Source organism: Lampris incognitus, chromosome 2, assembly GCF_029633865.1.
Source record: "Lampris incognitus isolate fLamInc1 chromosome 2, fLamInc1.hap2, whole genome shotgun sequence".
NCBI classification, from domain to species: Eukaryota; Metazoa; Chordata; class Actinopteri; order Lampriformes; family Lampridae; genus Lampris; species Lampris incognitus.
In genome coordinates this window covers 21,289,762-21,309,286 of record NC_079212.1, presented here as the reverse complement: position 1 = coordinate 21,309,286, position 19,525 = coordinate 21,289,762, and the positions used below count along the sequence as shown (strand labels likewise).

Sequence of the window (19,525 nt, the reverse complement as noted above, 5' to 3'; positions counted from 1 at the left end):
GCCAGTTGATGGTTCCCTGCAGTGTGTCTTTCAAAACTCTCCAGACTGATGCTGGGATGTTGGCAGACAACCTGTTTTTCAACTTTTCAGTGTAGCACCTTTTTGCTACTCTGAATTCCTTTGTGAGTGTATTTCTGGCTTGGTTGTACCTGATCCTATCTCCACTCCTGAAGGCTTCCTCTTTGGCCTGATGAATGTTGACTACCTGAGTTTTGCTGTGAAACCAGGGCTTATTGTTGTTGAAGGTACAGAAAGTTTTGGTGGGCCAATCAGGGATGCCCCAGTGGCTTACCTGGTAGAGCGCGTACCACATAAGGCTGAGTCCTTACCACAGCGGCTTGGGTTCAGATCCAGCTTGGGCCCTTTGCTGCATGTCATCCCTTCTCTCCCCTGCCCTTCCTCTCTCTCTCTCGACTAGCACTGTCAAATAAAGGTGAAAAAATGCCAAAAAAAGAAATCCAGCATTGGGCGGGGCGACATCATGGCAACACCGACCCGCTCTCCCGTTGCCCCTGTGTGGCATTGAAGTGCCGCTACTTCCAGCGGCAAGGGGAGCAGGGCCAGATGATGCTGATGGTGGCGGCCGTCCAGACCGCCAGCAATGAGGAAAGGTGGTTCCCGTTGACCACGCAGCAACTGAAGCAGCAGCAGGAGGCAAACGTGAACATGGTACTGGTGAGGGGCTGGCTGGAGATGGGGCGGCGCCCCAAGTGGACAGAGGTGTTAGCGCTGGGGCTCGAGGTAAAGGTCCACCACTCTCAACTGGGCAACTTCGAGCTCCACAACGGGTTGGCGTACCAGAGTAGGCAAGCTCCCAGACGAGGGAGTGACCTCTTGCAGTTATTGGTGTGCCGTGTGTTCCGTCCCCAGGTTCTCCAGATTGTCCATGGCTTGGTGGGGACGGGGCACTACAGGAACACCAAGACCCTCCAATGCCTCCGGGGGCGGTTCTACTGACCTGGCTGTCGATGAGATATGGAGCTGCACATGCACTGCTGCGACTCCTTCACCACCCAGAAGGGACCAACCCCGTGCTCCCACGCCCCACTGCAGCAGTACTTGGTGGGGACCCCAATGGAGCGAGTAGGGGTGGACATCCTTGAGCCTTTCCCCATCACTGACGCTAGCAACCGCTATGTTCTCATGGCTATGGACTACTTCACAAAGTGACCAGAGGCGTATGTGCTGTTGGATCAGAGCGCTACCACAAAAGCGGAGAGGCTGGTGGAAGAGATGTTCGCCTGCTTCAGAGTACCTGCCGAGCTCCACAGAAACCAGGGGCAAAACCGAGTCCCAGGTCTTCAGTGAGGTCTGCCAGTGGCTGGGGGTGAAAAAGATGAGGACAACACCACTCTATCCTCAAAGTGATGGGCTGGTGGAGTGGTTCAATAACACCCTGTCCACCCAGCTTGCCATCCTCACCAGCCAGCACCAGTGGGACTGGGACCGCCACCTGCCTGCTCCTGGTCCTGTGGTCCTACTGGACTGCTGTCTAGGACTCGAACCAGTGCATTTCTGCTGCCCTCATGTTTTGGTGGGAGCTCCGGAAACCGGTGGACTTGGTGTTCGGGGCCCTACCTGAGCTTGGCGGGGGGAAAGAAATGGACTACCTCTGGTGACTGAGGGATCGCCTGCAGGTGGTCCACGACTACACCCACCAGGCCCAGGCCAACTCCAGAGTGCAGCAGAAAAGGTGCCCTTCAGCTTGGGCCCTTTGCTGCATGTCATCACCCACCAGCGCCAGGGTCACTACCTTAGGTAGGCCTTCGCGTGAGGGGACAAGATATGGGTGTTTTGTTCCATTCACAAGAAGGGGATTTCCCCTAAGCTTCGAAGCCACTGGCAGGAGGTTGTGGGCCGGCTGTCTGAGGTGGTGTACTGGGTGCACATGCCTGGCCAGGGGTGCATAGTGGTACTACAACAGGACAGACTTTACCCATATCACCCCCATGCACAGCCTGTTGTTGGGGCACCCCATGCGCCAGTCAGTGTGCCTCTCCCCCAGTTGCGCTGCCTGTGAGCCCCATGTGGCGTATGAGCCAATGATGGCACCCTGGACATTTGGGTCCTCGAGGACAACTGACCCCTCAGGTGGGGCAATGTAGTGACCGGAGGAGGAGGCGCTCTGACTGATCGCGGCCCTGCGCTGGGGGAGCACAGAGGCTCATGGGACTGTTAATGTTCGGGTTAAAATTGTGCTTTAGTTCATATTTTGGTTATTGTTGTGTTGTTTGTTTGGGGGGTTTGACTCGGACTAGGTAGACGACCATTGTATTGACTGACTGATTGCAGAACCATGACTGATGTTTTTAAAAGTGACCTCAGGGGTAAAGCCATTGTTCGGCAACCATTTTTGGGGGCTAAAATAAAAGAGTGTACGGCACACGGGAGCTGCCATTTAAAAATAGATCTCTGCCTCTTGCCTCCTTCTTTCACGCCAGCGCGCCACAATGTTGTGTAGCAATGATCCAGAGTGTTTTTGTCTATGGCGGGACATTTAACATGCTGTCTATTTTGGCAGTTCATGGCTGAGGTTTGCGCATTTGCACTCCGTTTGTAATGTGATCTGTCAGGTGTTTTAACGCCTAATTTAGTAGTTTGTAGTTTCTAAATTCCTGGTTTGTCCAAGTACGTTATTATAATTTCCACTGTTGGCAAATTCCTCGTCATTAAACAGCTCTATTGAAAGCACGCACGGCCCCTCTGTGCGAAGAGGACAAAGATAAGAAATTTTTTTTTAATTTAAAATCCGCCCGTTCTGTTTCTCCATCTCTGACGCACACCCGTTTTTTTTTTGTTTTTTTTTTACCGTGCAGTCTGATTTGAGATCAAGATGGCCGCTCCCTGTACCGTGCTTTCCATGTCTAAGGTTATTAAACCGCTTTGGGGTGGACGGCTGGGAAATACGGTCAAAGTAAGAGACGACATCTGTCACCCATACTCATGTTTATTTACTTTGATTTGGGGGTACCAAAGTGGTTACATTTACTTCTCAACGCAAGGTCATTTAGTTGAATGGTCTGCTAGGTTAGCTAGCCTGACTAGTTCGCCGCCGAGCAGCCTTCTTATTTTCGTATGACTTTTCTCTCTAGCTCTCGTTCATGCAAGAGTTCAGACCTATCGTTCAGGCACTGCACCTAACTCTGTCCTTCTGCCCTAATGTTCTTGTATTTCAGCTACTGGGACCGACACTGACAAGTCTTAGAGAGAAGTCATCTCTCACTGTGAGTTTCAGATAAAATCTGAATGTTAAACTTTTCTTGGAGTGAACATGTGCTAAACTGTATCTGTTTGGCAAGCATGTTAACTGATTTAGGGTCATGCTCATCTTCACACCACTAAAACATTGCTGGTGCAGTTATGCAACATAAATCACTGCTGCTCAGTTTACCCTGAGAATTGTCTGTGATTGTACTGTTTATTTCTGTTCTGTATGGCTAAACTTGGGGTTGGATTCTGTTCTTACATTTCCGGTTTTACTCTGTTTTAACGTGGATGTATTTCTGTTATTGCAAACTCATGGGGAGAAGTGGTTACACCTCGCTAATAACCTAAGCCTTAGCTTCCCTTTGGATGTCTTAGGTCATTCTGTCTTGCTATCAAACTTACTGCCATTCCTGTTTTTCCCACTGTTCATCTTCAACACACAGGGAGAAAATATTGTAAGTAGCCCACTCTGGCATGACTCACTAGTCTACATCACACATGTAGACATCACATTCATCTCAGATTTATGTTACTTCTTCAGTTTTAAAAGTCAAGTTTAATTCATCTAGTTGTACATTCATGCTATTGCCTTACAACCGGGAGATTTTACCCTTGCCTAGCTAGCTATCTAACTATAGCCACAATGATGCTATTCACCATGGACTATATTTTCAGTTTATTACAGTTAATAATGTGTGGTTGCTGTGGCATGTCATTGTTTCAGCCCCCTCCTGCTAAGTATGGAGGTAGACACACAGTGACCCTCATACCTGGAGATGGAATTGGTCCAGAGCTGCTTAACCATGTCAGAGAAGTCTTCAGGTTTGTTGACTCCTTTGACAATGCCAAACTCTTACTACTACTATATTACATTATTACTGAGCCCCCTCTCGTGTATAGTACCATGTTGTTTTTTTTCTCTATTTGATCAACACTACTAATAAAAACAAGCTGTTAAAGATCACACATAGAGCAACAGATCATAAACTTGCTTCCACCCACATTTTCCAACCTCATCATTACTAGCGTCACTTGCTAAGAAAACACAGTAGCTCATGACACAGATCATGAGCACTTTGCACTGTTCCTGTCTGGTTGCAAATATACATCCTTGTGCAACCCTATTAGGGTGTGCTTTGTTAAGCGCTTTATGCCCACTGCAATATCACTACTGAAACAAACCCTCCCCACTCCAAAAGCTATAGACTTGATGATATGCCAGCCTTTTGTCTTCATGTCTGATGTGACAAGCTGTGTGCTATGGTGATGGGATGTGTTCTTTTGTGTCATATTACTCTTGTATCTTTCAAGTTTGCTCTTCTTGTACGATACTGCTATGTTTGAGCTGTTATGTAATGATGTCTGTGATGTGTTCCGGTGTTGAAAAAGATTGTTTTCCCTAGGAAGACATTAAACTACCTGACCACCTATCTGTCTCTCTTTCGAGCTTATCTATTTATGGTTATTAGTTAAATGTAATCCTCTGTACTCTGATTGACCACACACAGATAGGTTATGGATTAGCCTAATGTTGTGGTGTCCCATTATGTTATAGGTTCAGCTGTGTGCCAGTGGACTTTGAAGTTGTGCCGGTCAACTCTTCTTTGGCCACAGAGGATGACATTAATAACGCCATCACTGCCATCCGCCGCAACGGAATTGCCCTGAAAGGTAAAAGGACATTGAGGTTTTTTTTATGTTGCCTTTATATTCTATTGTAAAGTAAGTAATTATCCCAATTGTGAGCAAAACGTTTCAGTTGGACTTTGTCGGTTGATATTATTGAACTATTTTTACAGGTAATATAGAGACCAACCATTCTATGCCGCCTTCTGTCAAATCCAGAAATTATCTCCTTCGGTAAGGGCTTGATTTGTTATTCAATAACTATACAAATGCTTTTGTTGGGTTTTATTTTTCCCGCAAATTGATCACATCTGTTTTGTGATTCAGTCGTGTGTTACAGTCAGTTGACCAGAACACTCAATACTGTGTGTGTGTGTGTGTGTGTGTGTGTGTGTGTGTGTGTGTGTGTGTGTGTGTGTGTGTGTGTGTGCGTGCGTGTGTGTGTGCGCGCACGGCATGTGTATTCATGTGTGTGTGCATTTGTACCCTTGCAGCACCAGCCTAGACCTGTATGCCAATGTGATGCACTGCAAGTCTCTCCCTGGGATCCAGACTCGCCATAAGAACATTGACATCATGATCATCAGGGAGAACACAGAGGGAGAGTACAGCAGTCTGGAGCATGAGGTTAGAAAGAGTAGACGCACGGGCGTGCGGGTAGCGTAGTGGTCTATTCCGTTGCCTACCAACATGGGGATCGTCTGATCGGATCCCCGTGTTACCTCTGGCTTGGTTGGGCGTCCTACAGAAACAATTGGCTATGTCTGCGGGTGGGAAGCTGGATTTGGGTATGTGTCCTGGTCGCTGCACTAGCGCCTCCTCTGGTCGGTCGGGGCGCCTGTTCGGGGGTGAGGGGGAACTGGGGGGGAATAGCGTGATCCACGCGCTACGTCCCCCTGGCGAAACTCCTCATTGTCAGGTGAAAAGAAGCGGCTGGCGACGCCACGTGTATTGGAGGAGACGTATGGTAGTCTGCAGCCCTCCCGGGATCGGCAGAAGGGGTGGAGCAGCGACTGGGATTGCTCGGAAGAGTGGGTAATTGGCCAGATACAATTGGGGAGAAAAAAGGGGGGGGGAATAAAAAAGAGCAGACGCACAATTGATTCCTTTGCAGAAACACATGGACTTACTCTCTTCTCCACAAGCCCCCTTTCCCTCTATGCCCCTACTCCACTGGCCCCGCCTTCATTTCTGATTTAATTTCTAGTATTTCACTTTGGAATTGGGAATAAGGTACCACATACTCCTAAAACCACCAAAACGGTGGTCTAGTGGTTAGCACTGTTACCTCACAGCAAGAAGATCCTGGGTTCGAACCCCATGCTGTCCCAGGTCCTTTCTGTGTGGAGTTTGCATGTTCTCCCTGTGTCTCCGTGGGTTTCCTCCACATGCTGGTCGCCGGGCGCTGCACCACTGCTGCCCATTGCTCCTATACAATAGGATGGGAAAAATTTCATTATAACCAAACTACTGTACAGTGACAAAAATAAAGTGGCTTTCTTTTCTTTCTTTCTAACATGTAACAAATTAATTCAGTTAATCAACCAAGCAAAAAAAGCAGAATTACTAGAATGAGTGCCAGAATTAAAGGTGCCGTTAAATAAAAAAAGACGAAAAGCTAGGTTGAGTCACACCAGGCACCTATGCAACTCTCTTTATTTTTGATAAACATTAAACCCAATGTATTAGGTTTTGGCCATTCCTTATTCATATTTTCTTATTTCTACTCTGTACAATGGCATATATCTCTACTATATACTGTAGTTTTCAGTGTTTTTTTCTCCCTACTTTGTGTTCCACTTCATCAGTGTTTTTCATTTATCCATCAAAATTCCCACCCTCTCCCTTTCTGTCTGTAGAGTGTATCAGGGGTAGTGGAGAGTCTCAAGATCATCACCAGGAACAACTCTTTCAGGATCGCTGACTATGCCTTCAAATTGGCCAGGGAGAAAGGTCGCCACAGGGTCACTGCTGTGCACAAGGCCAACATAATGTGAGTCTCTGGGATTTAGGCAGATCTGACATTTGTAAACACTTATCATGGACTCTGTGGTACAGCCCATCTCTGGCATGAAAGACATTTCATCCATGACCCAATGTAATATGGGTCATAGCTAGATGTTTTGATTACATATATACATGCTGAATATATCTGTCTCCCCTGCCCCCAACAGGAAGCTTGGTGATGGTTTGTTTCTACAGTGCTGCAAGGAGGTGGCTGCTGGTTACCCAGACATCACATTTGACAGCATGATTGTGGATAACACCACCATGCAGGTGACAGAAACAGATGATATGGCTACTGTTTTAAGTAATCGCGCAGTGAAAGAATATGTTCAGCAAAACTTTATGTTCATTCTTTGTGTCTTTCCCCTCATTTGTGTGGTTTTCTTTAGTTGGTGTCCAACCCAGAGCAGTTTGATGTGATGGTGATGCCCAATCTGTATGGGAATGTGGTAAGTAATGTGTGTGCCGGTCTTGTGGGAGGACCTGGCCTGGTGCCTGGAGCTAATTATGGTCGGGCCTATGCTGTCTTTGAAACGGTGAGTGATGATCAGTTTTCTGATTGTTAATACATTGATCAAGGGTGTCTGATTAGTTCTATGGTGAGGTTTGCTTGTAGGATCTATTCTAACTTTTTTTCCTCACCCATTTCCTTGCAGGCCACAAGGAACACTGGGAAGAGTATTGCAGATAAGAACATTGCTAACCCCACTGCCATGTTGCTTGCCAGCTGTATGATGCTCGACCACCTCAAGTAAGCTCAGTGACCCCCCCCAACGCAAAATTTTTTTATTTGATATTAGTTAACAGACAACAATGCTCTACTTCTGCTGGTATACTGGAATTCACATGCAGCCAACTGTATTCAATCTTTCACATCTATGTCTCCAGGCTTTATGACTATGCCAGTTCAATCCGTAATGCTGTCTTCGAAACCATGAATGAAGCAAGGGTAAGTCCTACTGATCTGTCATTGATCCACCCTCCCCCCACACCAACAAGGGCACCATACAGCTTTTTGGTCATTCTAGTTTGACAAAAGATACAAGAGTTGTCGTTGGCATGTCTTGCAAATATTCCATAGAGCATCACAAAATCTACTACTACTACTACTACTACTACTTTCGGCTGCTCCCGTTAGGGGTCGCCACAGCGGATCATCCGTTTCCATTTCTTCCTGTCTTCTGCGTCTTCCTCTGTCACACCAGCCACCTGCATGTCTTCCCTCACCACATCCATAAACCTCCTCTTTGGCCTTCCTCTTCTCCTCTTCCCTGGCAGCTCCATATTCAGCATCCTTCTCCCAATATACTCAGCATCTCTCCTCCACACATGTCCAAGCCATCTCAATCTTGCCTCTCTTGCTTTGTCTCCAAACCGTCCAACCTGAGCGGTCCCTCTAATATAATCGTTCCTAATCCTGTCCTTCTTCGTTACTCCCAGTGAAAATCTTAGCATCTTCAACTCTGCCACCTCCAGCTCCGCCTCCTGTCTTTTCGTCAGTGCCACTGTCTCCAAACCATATAACATAGCTGGTCTCACAACCATCTTGTAAACTTTCCCTTTAACTCTTGCTGATACCCTTCTGTCGCAAATCACTCCTGACACACTTCTCCACCCACTCCAACCTGCCTGCACTCTCTTTTTCACCTCTCTACTGCACTCCCCGTTACTTTGGACAGTTGACCCCAAGTATTTAAACTCAAATGCCTTTGTCACCTCCACTCCTTGCATCCTGACCATTCCACTGTCCTCTCTCTCATTCACGCATAGGTATTCTGTCTTGCTCCTACTGACTTTCATTCCTCTTCTCTCCAGTGCATACCTCCACCTCTCCAGGCTCTCCTCAACCTGCACCCTACTCTCGCTACAGATCACAATGTCATCCGCGAACATCATCGTCCATGGAGACTCCTGCCTGATCTTGTCCGTCAACCTGTCCATCACCATTGCAAACAAGAAAGGGCTAAGAGCCGATCCTTGATGTAATCCCACCTCCACCTTGAACCCATCTGTCATTCCAACCGCACACCTCACCATTTTCACACTTCCCTCATACGTATCCTGCACCACTCCTACATACTTCTCTGCAACTCCTGACTTCCTCATACAATACCAAACCTCCTCTCTCGGCACCCTGTCATAAGCTTTCTCTAAATCTACAAAGACACAATGCAACTCTTTCTGGCCTTCTCTATACTTCTCAATCAACATTCTCAAGGCAAACATCGCATCTGTGGTGCTCTTTCGTGGCATGAAACCATACTGCTGCTCGCTGATCGTCACCTCTCCTCTTAACCTAGCTTCTATTACTCTTTCCCAAATCTTCATGCTGTGGCTGATCAACTTTATACCTCTGTAGTTGTTACAGTTCTGCACATCGCCCTTGTTCTTGAAAATCGGTACCAGTATGCTTCTTCTCCACTCCTCAGGCATCCTCTCACTTTCCAGGATTGTGTTAAACAATCTAGTTAAAAACTCCACTGCCATCTCTCCTAAACATCTCCATGCCTCCACAGGTATGTCATCAGGACCAACTGCCTTTCCATTCTTCATCCTCTTCATAGCTGCCCTCACTTCCTCCTTGCTAATCCGCTGAACTTCCTGATTCACTATCCCTACATCATCCAACCTTCTCTCTCTCTCATTTTCTTCATTCATCAGCCCCTCAAAGTACTCCTTCCACCTTCTCAGCACACTCTCCTCGCTTGTCAGCACATTTCCATCTCTATCCTTGATCGCCCTAACTTGCTGCACATCCTTTGCAGCTTGGTCCCTCTGTCTAGCCGATCGGTACAAGTCCTTTTCTCCTTCCTTAGTGTCTAATCTGTCATACAACTCACCATACGCCTTTTCCTTTGCCTTTGCCACCTCTCTCTTTGCTTTACGCTGCATCTCCTTGTACTCCTGTCTACTTTCTTCATCTCTCTGACTATCCAACTTCTTCTTTGCCAACCTTTTCCTCTGTATAATTTGCTGTACTTCCTCATTCCACCACCAAGTCTCCTTGTCTTCCTTCCTCTGTCCTGATGACACACCAAGAACCTTCCTAGCTGTCTCCCTCACTATCTCTGCAGTGGTTTCCCAGCCATCTGGCAACTCTTCACTACCACCCAGTGCCTGTCTTAACTCCTGCCTGAACTCCACACAACAGTCTTCTTTCTCCAACTTCCACCATTTGATCTTCGGCTGTGTCTTCACTCGCTTCCTCTTCTTGGTCTCCAAAGTCATCCTACAGACCACCATCCGATGCTGCCTAGCTACGCTCTCCCCTGTCACCACCTTGCAGTCTCCAATCCCTTTTAGATGGTTCCTTCTACATAAGATATAGTCCACCTGTGTGCACTTTCCTCCACTCTTGTACGTCACCCTGTGTTCCTCCCTCTTCTTGAAATATGTATTCACCACAGCCATTTCCATCCTTTTCGCAAAATCGACCACCATCTGTCCTTCCACATTTCTCTTCTTGACTCCATACCTTCCCATCACCTCCTCATCACCTCTGTTCCCTTCACCAACATGTCCATTGAAGTCCGCTCCAATCACCACTCTCTCCTCCTTGGGTACCCTCTCCACCATGTCGTCCAACTCATTCCAGAATTCTTCTTTTTCATCCATCTCACACCCAACTTGCGGGGCATATGCGCTGATAACATTCAGCAATAAACCTTCAATTTCCAGCTTCATACTCATCACTCTGTCTGACACTCTCTTCACCTCCAGCACGCTCTTGACATACTCTTCCTTCAGAATTACCCCTACCCCATTTCTCCTCCCATTCACACCATGGTAGAAGAGTTTGAACCCACCTCCGATACTCCTGGCCTTACTCCCCTTCCACCTGGTCTCTTGCACACACAGTATGCCTACCTTTCTTCTTTCCATCATGTCAGCCAGCTCTCTCCCTTTACCAGTCATAGTGCCAACATTCAAAGTTCCAACTCTCACCTCCACATGCCTACCCTTCCTCCTCTCTAGCTGCCTCTGGACATGCTTTCCCCCTCTCCTTCTCCTTCGCCCAACAGTAGCATAGTTTCCACCGACACCCTGCTGGTTAACAGTACCAGTGGCGGTCGTTGGTAACCCGGGCCTCGACCGATCCGGTATGTAAGTCTTATTTATGATCCGCATATTTGATTTGGCAAAGATTTTACGCCGGATGCCCTTCCTGACGCAACCCTCCCCATTTGTCCGGGCTTGGGACCGGCACTAAGGATGCAATGGCTTGTGCATCCTCAGTGGCTGGGTTAGAGCATCACAAAATGCAGAGCAATATTACAGAAAGTTGAATCAGTTCATCTTGACACATCGTTTATTGAGAGAGCAATGTTTTTTTCTCAGTATGTGTCCAGATGAACTGATTCAACTTTCTGTGATTTTTCTTACCTGCGTTATCAAGCATGCATAAAAACGCAGAGCAATATTATATCCTCACACTCAAGCAAAGCCAGAGAATTGCACTTCATGCTTACTGACATTGAGCAATGTTGTATAGGAGGAATTATGTTCCCCTGAGCTCAATAAAAAAAAAAAGAAGTCTGTAGTCTTGTCATTGAGCGCTACGAAACGGCAAGCAACATTTTCCATATTAACAGTGAGTCACATGACTGATATAAAAATATAGCCTGCATTTACAATCACACTGAGAATCAACACCAGGCAGTTTTCCTACACCAGAGATGGGCTTTGTTCACATTCAGCTTGTTTACATTATTCAGCACAAAGCTGACACCTCTCCTGACGCTCTTAAACCGTGAATACACTGCTTGTAACTCACAAGTAGAAAACACTTCTCTCTGTGAGCGTCAGAGAAGAGGGGGCGAGGGGCCATCTTTAAGCTGGATAATTTAAACAATGAGCTAAAAGTGAAGGCAAAGCCTGTCTGGTTAAAGAAAACTGTCAACTGCACAGTGTTGATTGTCAGTGTGATCATCAGTGTAAGCAATATTTTGCAGTGCAAGTGATATGCAGTGCATGCGATCCTTTCACGTTACAGGGAGTCGTGTGATTCACTGTAAACATTGAAAATATCGCTCAATGCAGCTTTAATACTACAACTGTTACGTTCACTGTTAAAAAAGGTCCAGGGGATGTGACAAAGAAAATAAATGTCCCGGGGGGAATAAGAAAGGTGGGAGGCGGAACCAGGTGTAAAAACAAATAGATTTATTAACAAAAACTAACCCTATATACAATAAGAAAAGGCAACTGAAGATGCTGGCTCCTAACTGTCCAGGCTTAGATAACAAAACAAACTCAGATCAGGCCAAAACAAAAGAAACAAGAACACTAACATAGGTTTCACTCTCCTTCTCAAGGAGTATAGAGTGCTGACACAAGAGCTCGCTCTCTGGTTGACAACAATGGCCCACTGGCCGTCTCACTCTGGCTGCCAACAATGGCCCACTAGCATTGTTGGGTGTCGCTCCCCAAGGTATATACCTAGCTGATGAGGAATTGGGGTCACCTGGGCTCAATCAGCAGTTCCACAGGAGGTGGGGCATTACCTGGAGAGGGAAAATTACAAACACGCGGCACTGAGGCCGTAACACGCCCTCCCATAAAAACAAACCATAGGTTTTTATACGAGAGGGTAATTGCACACATAACACACGGCACTGGGGCCGTAACACCCCCCCCCCCATAAATACAAACCCTAAGTTGGTATTCAAGAGGATAGTCCTCTTCACTCAGTTTGAAGTTGGCTTCGTCCTTCTCCCTGAGCTGCTGCATCAGTCAGATGTTTTGCTCCTGCATGACCTCAAATGCCTGGCCTGTCACATCCATCTCCCTGAGCAAGGCATCTCCTGTTGTTTCGCTATTGAAAGCTTCTTGTTGAGGATGTCGACCTGCTCCTCTACAGACCGAATCTTCCTCAGGGCCTCTTCGTCAGCCATCTTCTTGCCTTCCCTTCACTCCCTCTTTTCCAGGTCCTTCAGCCTCTGTCTCAGCTCCTCTGCCTCTGACTTGGTCTTCTCAGCTGCCATGAGCTGGATTTTGTCCCTCTGCTCCTTGGGTGCTGAGCGGTACATGTCAAGCAGCAGCTTCATCTCCCGCTGGGACTTCTGGGCTTCTTTGAGTTCTGCGCAGACAAGGTTCAGCTGCTCCAGCGCTTTCCTCTTTTGATTCGCCAGCTCCAAACGAAGCTTCTCCGCCTCAACCTGCGTTGCATGGAACTGGTGTGTGAGGTCAGCGATGGCAGACTCGAGGTGTGCAATTTTCACCTCCTGCTTCTGGGGCTGGTTTAGGTCCTCCCTATTACCTCTTATCTGGGACACGACCGCCTGTGGTTCTGCCGCTTAACATTTTAACGCCTCACAATTGGCAACCAAATGTTGGCGAGTGGTCATGTCCCAGATAAGAGGGAATAGGGAGGACCTAAACTCCCTTCGTCCTCTGCCATGGTGTTGGTCCTGGTGGCGGAGCTTCGTGCCGAAGTGGATGAGGTCCGATGCTATGGCTAAGCTGCCGATCAAGCCGTTGCAGCTCGGATCCCTTGTCCTGTCATGGTGTTTAAGTTAATAAATATTTATATTTCATTATATTTATACACATTTACCTGTCTCACTGTGTTGCATCCTCACCTCACTGTTACCCAGTGCACTAGTTGTTGTCCCTCACCAGACCGAGGGATGTAACAAATGGGGGCTTGTCTGGGATTTGGCTAGGGGGATGATTCTCGCTTGGGGTGCGCGAGGTCCCGGGTTCAAATCCCGGACGAGCCCTCCGGCTTGGTGAGGCGTCCCTACAGACACAATTGGCTGTGTCTGCGGGTGGGAAGCCGGATGTGGGTATGTGTCCTGGTCGCTGCACTAGCGCCTCCTCTAATCGGTCGGAGCGCCTGTTCAGGGGCGGAGGGGGTAACTGGGGGGAATAGCGTGATCCTCCCATGCGCTACGTCCCCCTGGCGAAACTCCTGACTGTCAGGTGAAAAGAAGCGGCTGGTGACTCCACACGTATCGGAGGAGGCATGTGGTAGTCTGCAGCCCCTCCCCCCCGGATCGGCAGAGGGGGTGGAGCAGCGACCGCGATGGCTCGAAAGAGTGGGGTAATTGGCCAAGTACAATCGGGGAGAAAAATGGGCAAAAGAAAAAAAAAGTGTACGGTGTACATCTTTGTCTTCTGTTTTCTTGCAGCTGCATACAGCTGACCTCGGGGGACAGGGCACCACATCAGAGGTGGTTCAGTCTGTCATGAGAATCATCCAGAGTAAAGGACAGCTCACCTCTGAGCTCTAAACCCCAGAGTGACCCTGAACACCACTGCTGAGGAGGACTCAAACACTCACTTATTGTAAGTGTGTGTTTGGATAGGTGTCTGTATCAAGGACAGCTGTACATCGTGAAAGAGAGTGTCCATGCATGTCTGTCTCTATAGTAATGGTTTATATTGATAACAGAATGGCTGTTTTATTATTTTGTGTGCATGTGTATGTTCACACTTGACCAGTTCACTGTACAAGATACCTTTTTTCCCCTCTCATGTGTGAGCCTCATATACTGTCCTCTGATATCCTACCCTGTATTTATTTAACACAAGTTACTTAACACAAGTTTCTTTTTATAAATGATATCTTTTTTGAATTTTGGGAAAAACCTGGCTGATTCCTTAGCATTGAGTGTCCAAGAGTGACACAGCATGTAAGAGTAAATTGAAACTACTACTACTACATTCGGCTGCTCCCTTTAGGGGTCGCCACAGCGGATCATCCATTTCCATCTCTTCCTGTCCTCTGCATCTTCCTCTGTCATGCCAGCCACATGCATATCCTCCCTCACCACATCCATAAACCTCCTCTTTGGCCTTCCTCTTTTCCTCTTCCCTGCCAGCTCCATATTCAGCATCCTTCTCCCAGTATACCCAGCATCTCTCCTCTACACATGTCCAAACCATCTCAATCTTGCCTCGCTTGCTTTGTCTCCAAACCGTCCAACCTGAGCTGTCCCTCTAATATACTCATTCCTAATCCTGTCCTTCTTCATCACTCCCAATGAAAATCTTAATATCCTCAACTCCACCACCTCCAGCTCCTCCTCCTGTCTTTTCATCAGTGCCACTGCCTCCAAACCATACAACATAGCTGGTCTCACTACCATCTTTTAAACCTTCCCCTTAACTCTTGCTGGTACCCTTCCGTTGCAAATCACTCCTGACACTCTTTTCCACCCACTCCATCCTGCCTGCACTCTCTCCTTCACTTCTCTTCCGCACTCCCTGTTACTTTGAGCAGTTGATCCCGACTAGTTAAACGACTCCACCTTCATCACCTCTACTCCTTACATCCTTACCATTCCGCTGTCCTCCCTCTCATTCACACATACATATTCCGTCTTGCTTCTACTGACTTTCATTCCTCCTCTCTCCAGTGCATGCCTCCACCTCTCCAGGCTCTGCTCAACCTGCACCCTACTCTTGCTACAGATCACAAGGTCATTGGCGAACATCATAGACTCCACAGAGACTCCTGCCTGATCTTGTTCGTCAACCTGTCCATCACCATTGCAAACAAGAAAGGGCTCAGGGCCGATCCTTAATGTAATCCCACCTCCACTTCTAACCCATCTGTCATTCCAACCGCACACCTCACCACTGTCACACTTCCCCCATACATATTTTGCCCCACTCCTACATACTTCTCTGTCACTCCCGACTTCCTCATACAATACCACACACCCTCTCTCGGCACCCTGTCGTATGCTTTCTCTAAGTCCACAAAGACACAATGTAACTCTTTCTGACCTTCTCTATAAATTCTCCATCAACATTCTCAAGCAAACATCGCATCTGTAGTGCTTTTGTGGCATGAAACCATACTGCTGCTCACTAATCGTCACTTCTCTTAACCTAACTTCCACTATTTCCCATATCTTCATGCTGTAGCGGATCAACTTTATACCTATGTAGTTGCTACAGCTCTGCACATCACCCTTATTCTTGAAAAGCTGTACCAGTATGCTTCTTCTTCACTCCGCAGGCATCCTCTCACTTTCCAAGGTTGTGTTAAACAATCTATTTAAAAACCCCACTGCCATCTCTCTTAAACACCTCCATGCCTCCACAGCTATGTCATCTGGACCAACTGCCTTTCCACTCTTCATCCTCTTCATAGCTACCCTCACTTTCTCCTTGCTAATTCACCGTACTTCCTGATTCACTATCCCCACATCATCAAACCTTCTCTCTCGCTCTCATTTTCCTCATTCATCAGCCCCTCAAAGTACTCCTTCCACCTTCTCAACACACTCTTCTCACTTGTCAGCACATTTCCATCTCTATCCTTGATCGCCCTAACCTGCTGCACATCCTTCCCAGCTCAGTCCCTCTGTCTAGCCAATTGGTACAAGTCCTTTTCTCCTTCCTTCGTGTCTAACCTCATACAACTCACCATATGCCTTTTCCTTTGCCTTTGCCACCTCTCTCTTTGCTTTATGCCGCATCGCTGTACTTCTGTCTACTTTATACAGCTCTTTGACTATCCCTGTTCTTCTTTGCCAGCCTCTTTCTCTGTATACTTTGCTGTACATCCTCATTCCACCACCAAGTCTCCTTTTCTTCCTTCCTCTGTCCAGATGACATACCAAGTACCCTCCAGCTGTCTCCCTCACTGTTTCTGCAGTGGTTGCTCAGCCATCTGGCAACTCTTCACTACCACCCAATGCCTGTCTTAACTCCTCCCTGAACTCCACACAACAGTCTTCCTTCTTCATCTTCCACTGTTTTATCCTTGGCTCTGCCTTCACTCTCTTCCTCTTCTGGGTCTCCAAAGTCATCCTACAGACCACCATCCGATGCTGCCTAGCTACGTTCTCCCCTGTCACCGCCTTGCTGTCTCCAATCCCTATCAGATTGTGCCTTCTACATAAGATATAGTCCACCTGTGTGCACTTTCCTCCACTCTTGTATATCGCCCTGTGTTCCTCTCTCTTCTTGAAATATGTATTCACTACAGCCATTTCCATCCTTTTCGCAAAATTCACCACCATCTGTCCTTCCACATTTCTCTCCTTGACACCATACCTACCCATCACCTCCTTATTACCTCTGTTCCCTTCACCAACATGCCCATTTAAGTCCGCTCCAATCATCACTCTCTCCTCCTTGGGTACACCCTTCACCACTTCATCCAACTCACTCCAGAATTCTTCTTTCTCTTCCATCTCACACCCAACTTTTGCACATATGCACTGATAACATTCATCAACACACCTTCGATTTCCAACTTCATATTCATCACTCTGTCCGACATTCTCTTTACCTCCAACACACTCTTGACATACTCTTTCTTCAGAATTACCCCTACCCCATTGCTCCTCCCATCCTCACCATGGTAGAAGAGTTTGAACCCACCTCCAATGCTCCTGGCCTTACTCCCCTTCCACCTGGTCTCTTGCACACACAGTATACCTACCTTTGTTCTCGCCATCATATCAGCCAGGAGTTCTGACTCTCACCTCCACACTCTTACCTTTCCTCCTCCCCCGCTGCCTCTGGACAAGACTTCCCCCTCTCCTTCTCCTTCACCCAACAGTAGCATAGTTTCCACCGGCACCTGGCTGGCCAATAGTACCGGTGGCGGTCGTGGGTAACCCGGGCCTCCACCTATCCAGTATGGAAATCTGATTTATGATCCACATATTTGATTCGGCAAAGGTTTTACGCTGGATGCCCTTCCTGACACAACCCTCCCCATTTATCCTGGCTTGAGACTGGCACTAAAAATGCACTGGCTTTTGCATCCCCAGTGGCTGGGTTTAAGAGTAAACCAAAATATAAACAACGAAGCCATGCGCATATGGGTCTACTCCATACTTTGTATTAAGTCAGCTTATCAACTGCTCACTTATTCCACGATCCACTATGCAGTCTATGTGGATTATCTGTGAATATCAAATGTTAAGATTAAGTAATGTGCCATTCTTTTCATTTAACCCAAATGCACAGATGTAATTTTGCCTTAATGTTTTTGAGTTACTGTAATTTTAACATTGTTACCTGTTAGACCCTGTTCTTTCTTATGTGCCCACAAATTATCTGGTTTACCTTGCTATTGGTTAAGCAGCAGCTTCTTTTATACTGTATCAGTGAAGAAAACCAAAATTGTATATCAGATGCCAGTTAAGTTTTTCTGTTTGTGCCATAATAATTATCTATTGAGCTCAATTTTCAATTACATATTGGCTCAGATCACAGGGATATTTTGTTATCTTTTGAGTCAAAATCCATTATAGCAAGAGCTGTTGAATCTGGACATTAAAAGACCCATATTACTTAGAACTGTGGACAATGAATATGCGAAATAAAATGATCAATGAAGTATCCGTGTAATTCCTTGCTTAGTACAGGCATATTTCACCACATATTTTCAGCCAAACCATTTAGAAATGCTAGTTTTATCATAAGGTCTGTACTAAATGATTTTATGTGTTATGAAAACTATAATAGGAGGAAACAGTATGAGCTGTTGAAGTAATCTCCAAAAAGCATTCATCAAACAGGAATTTTTTATCCCTTAGATTGAGCCAGCCTTATTTGGTTCTTCACGCCTACTTAATTAAAAAGTACTATTTTTGCTTCTTCTATTGAGGATAGATATTATCCTGCTATAGTAAAGTACAATCTTTTTTTTTTACAGTTTCACACATCCAAACCACAAACTAACGCTTTGGACGTTGAGTTGCTGTAACGCATTTTGTCACTAGGTGGCAGCACCAACGCCCAAAGATGCATCTATGGCATTGAACAGCATATGCTCCAGTACTGAGTGAGGCTTGAAAGCATGTGTATCCCATTATAAGCTGTTTGCCAGGGTACAATTGCACAATATAATCACTATGGTTAACAAATTACACAAATGTTACCACAGCAGTGACTAGGGTGTTAAAAGTTGCAGGAGAGAAATGAGGATACAAGAATAACTAAAACAATGTGTCCCTATTTAGCCCACTAAACATTTAGAACACTTTGATTAAAATCCTTACCTTTCTCTAAACACAGTTAGGCCAGAGAGATGCTCGTTCTGATAGCAAGGAAATCTTCAAAATTTTCCTCGCTTAATTTAAAACCAAAGCATGCATTCCAGTTTTACCTGATTCTAATTAATACTTTTAGATTCAGACCCGAAGTCATCTGACTGACATATGGAAGAAAAGGGACTGATTCTTTGAGATAGCAGATGTAAGGGTGGGGGGGTGGGGGGGGTACGGCAGAAATGTGGAGATGAACGTTATTCAGCAGTGACCTTTTGTTCACATACACCGATCAGCCAAAACATTAAAACCACTGACAGATAAGTGAATAACATTGATTATTTCGTTACAGTGGCACCTGTCAGGGGGTGGGATATATCGGGCAGCAAGTGAACAGTCAGTTCTTGAAGTTGATGTGTTGGAAGCAGGAAAACTGGGCAAGCGTAATGATCTGAGTGACTTTGATAAGAGCCACGTTTTGGTGGCTAGATGACTGGGTCAGAGCATCTCCAAATTGGCATGTCTTGTGGGGTGTTAACAATATGCAGTGGTCAGTACCAGTGGCACCAGCAGCCATAATCCTGTATGCCCCGTGTGTACATTTTTTTTAATGATTTTGTTCGTTTTTTTGCCACTGACATCATTTGATGCAAATACATTTGAAGGCAGATGATTGGTGTTAACATCACTGGCTAATAGCACACGGTGCGTACAGGATTACG

General features: G+C 46.4%; 1 protein-coding gene across 1 annotated transcript; it reads left to right on the top strand.

The window, feature by feature from the left end:
- Positions 1-2,833: 2,833 nt before the first annotated feature.
- idh3g (isocitrate dehydrogenase (NAD(+)) 3 non-catalytic subunit gamma) lies at positions 2,834-18,150 on the top strand. The gene is made up of 13 exons (XM_056273419.1): positions 2,834-2,914; positions 3,177-3,224; positions 3,651-3,662; positions 3,932-4,029; positions 4,763-4,878; positions 5,007-5,067; positions 5,328-5,460; positions 6,693-6,826; positions 7,008-7,110; positions 7,230-7,376; positions 7,497-7,591; positions 7,729-7,789; positions 13,974-18,150. The coding sequence occupies exons 1-13, from the start codon at positions 2,834-2,836 to the stop codon at positions 14,073-14,075; spliced, it is 1,191 nt and encodes a 396-aa protein (XP_056129394.1). The 3' UTR covers positions 14,076-18,150.
- Positions 18,151-19,525: the final 1,375 nt, after the last annotated feature.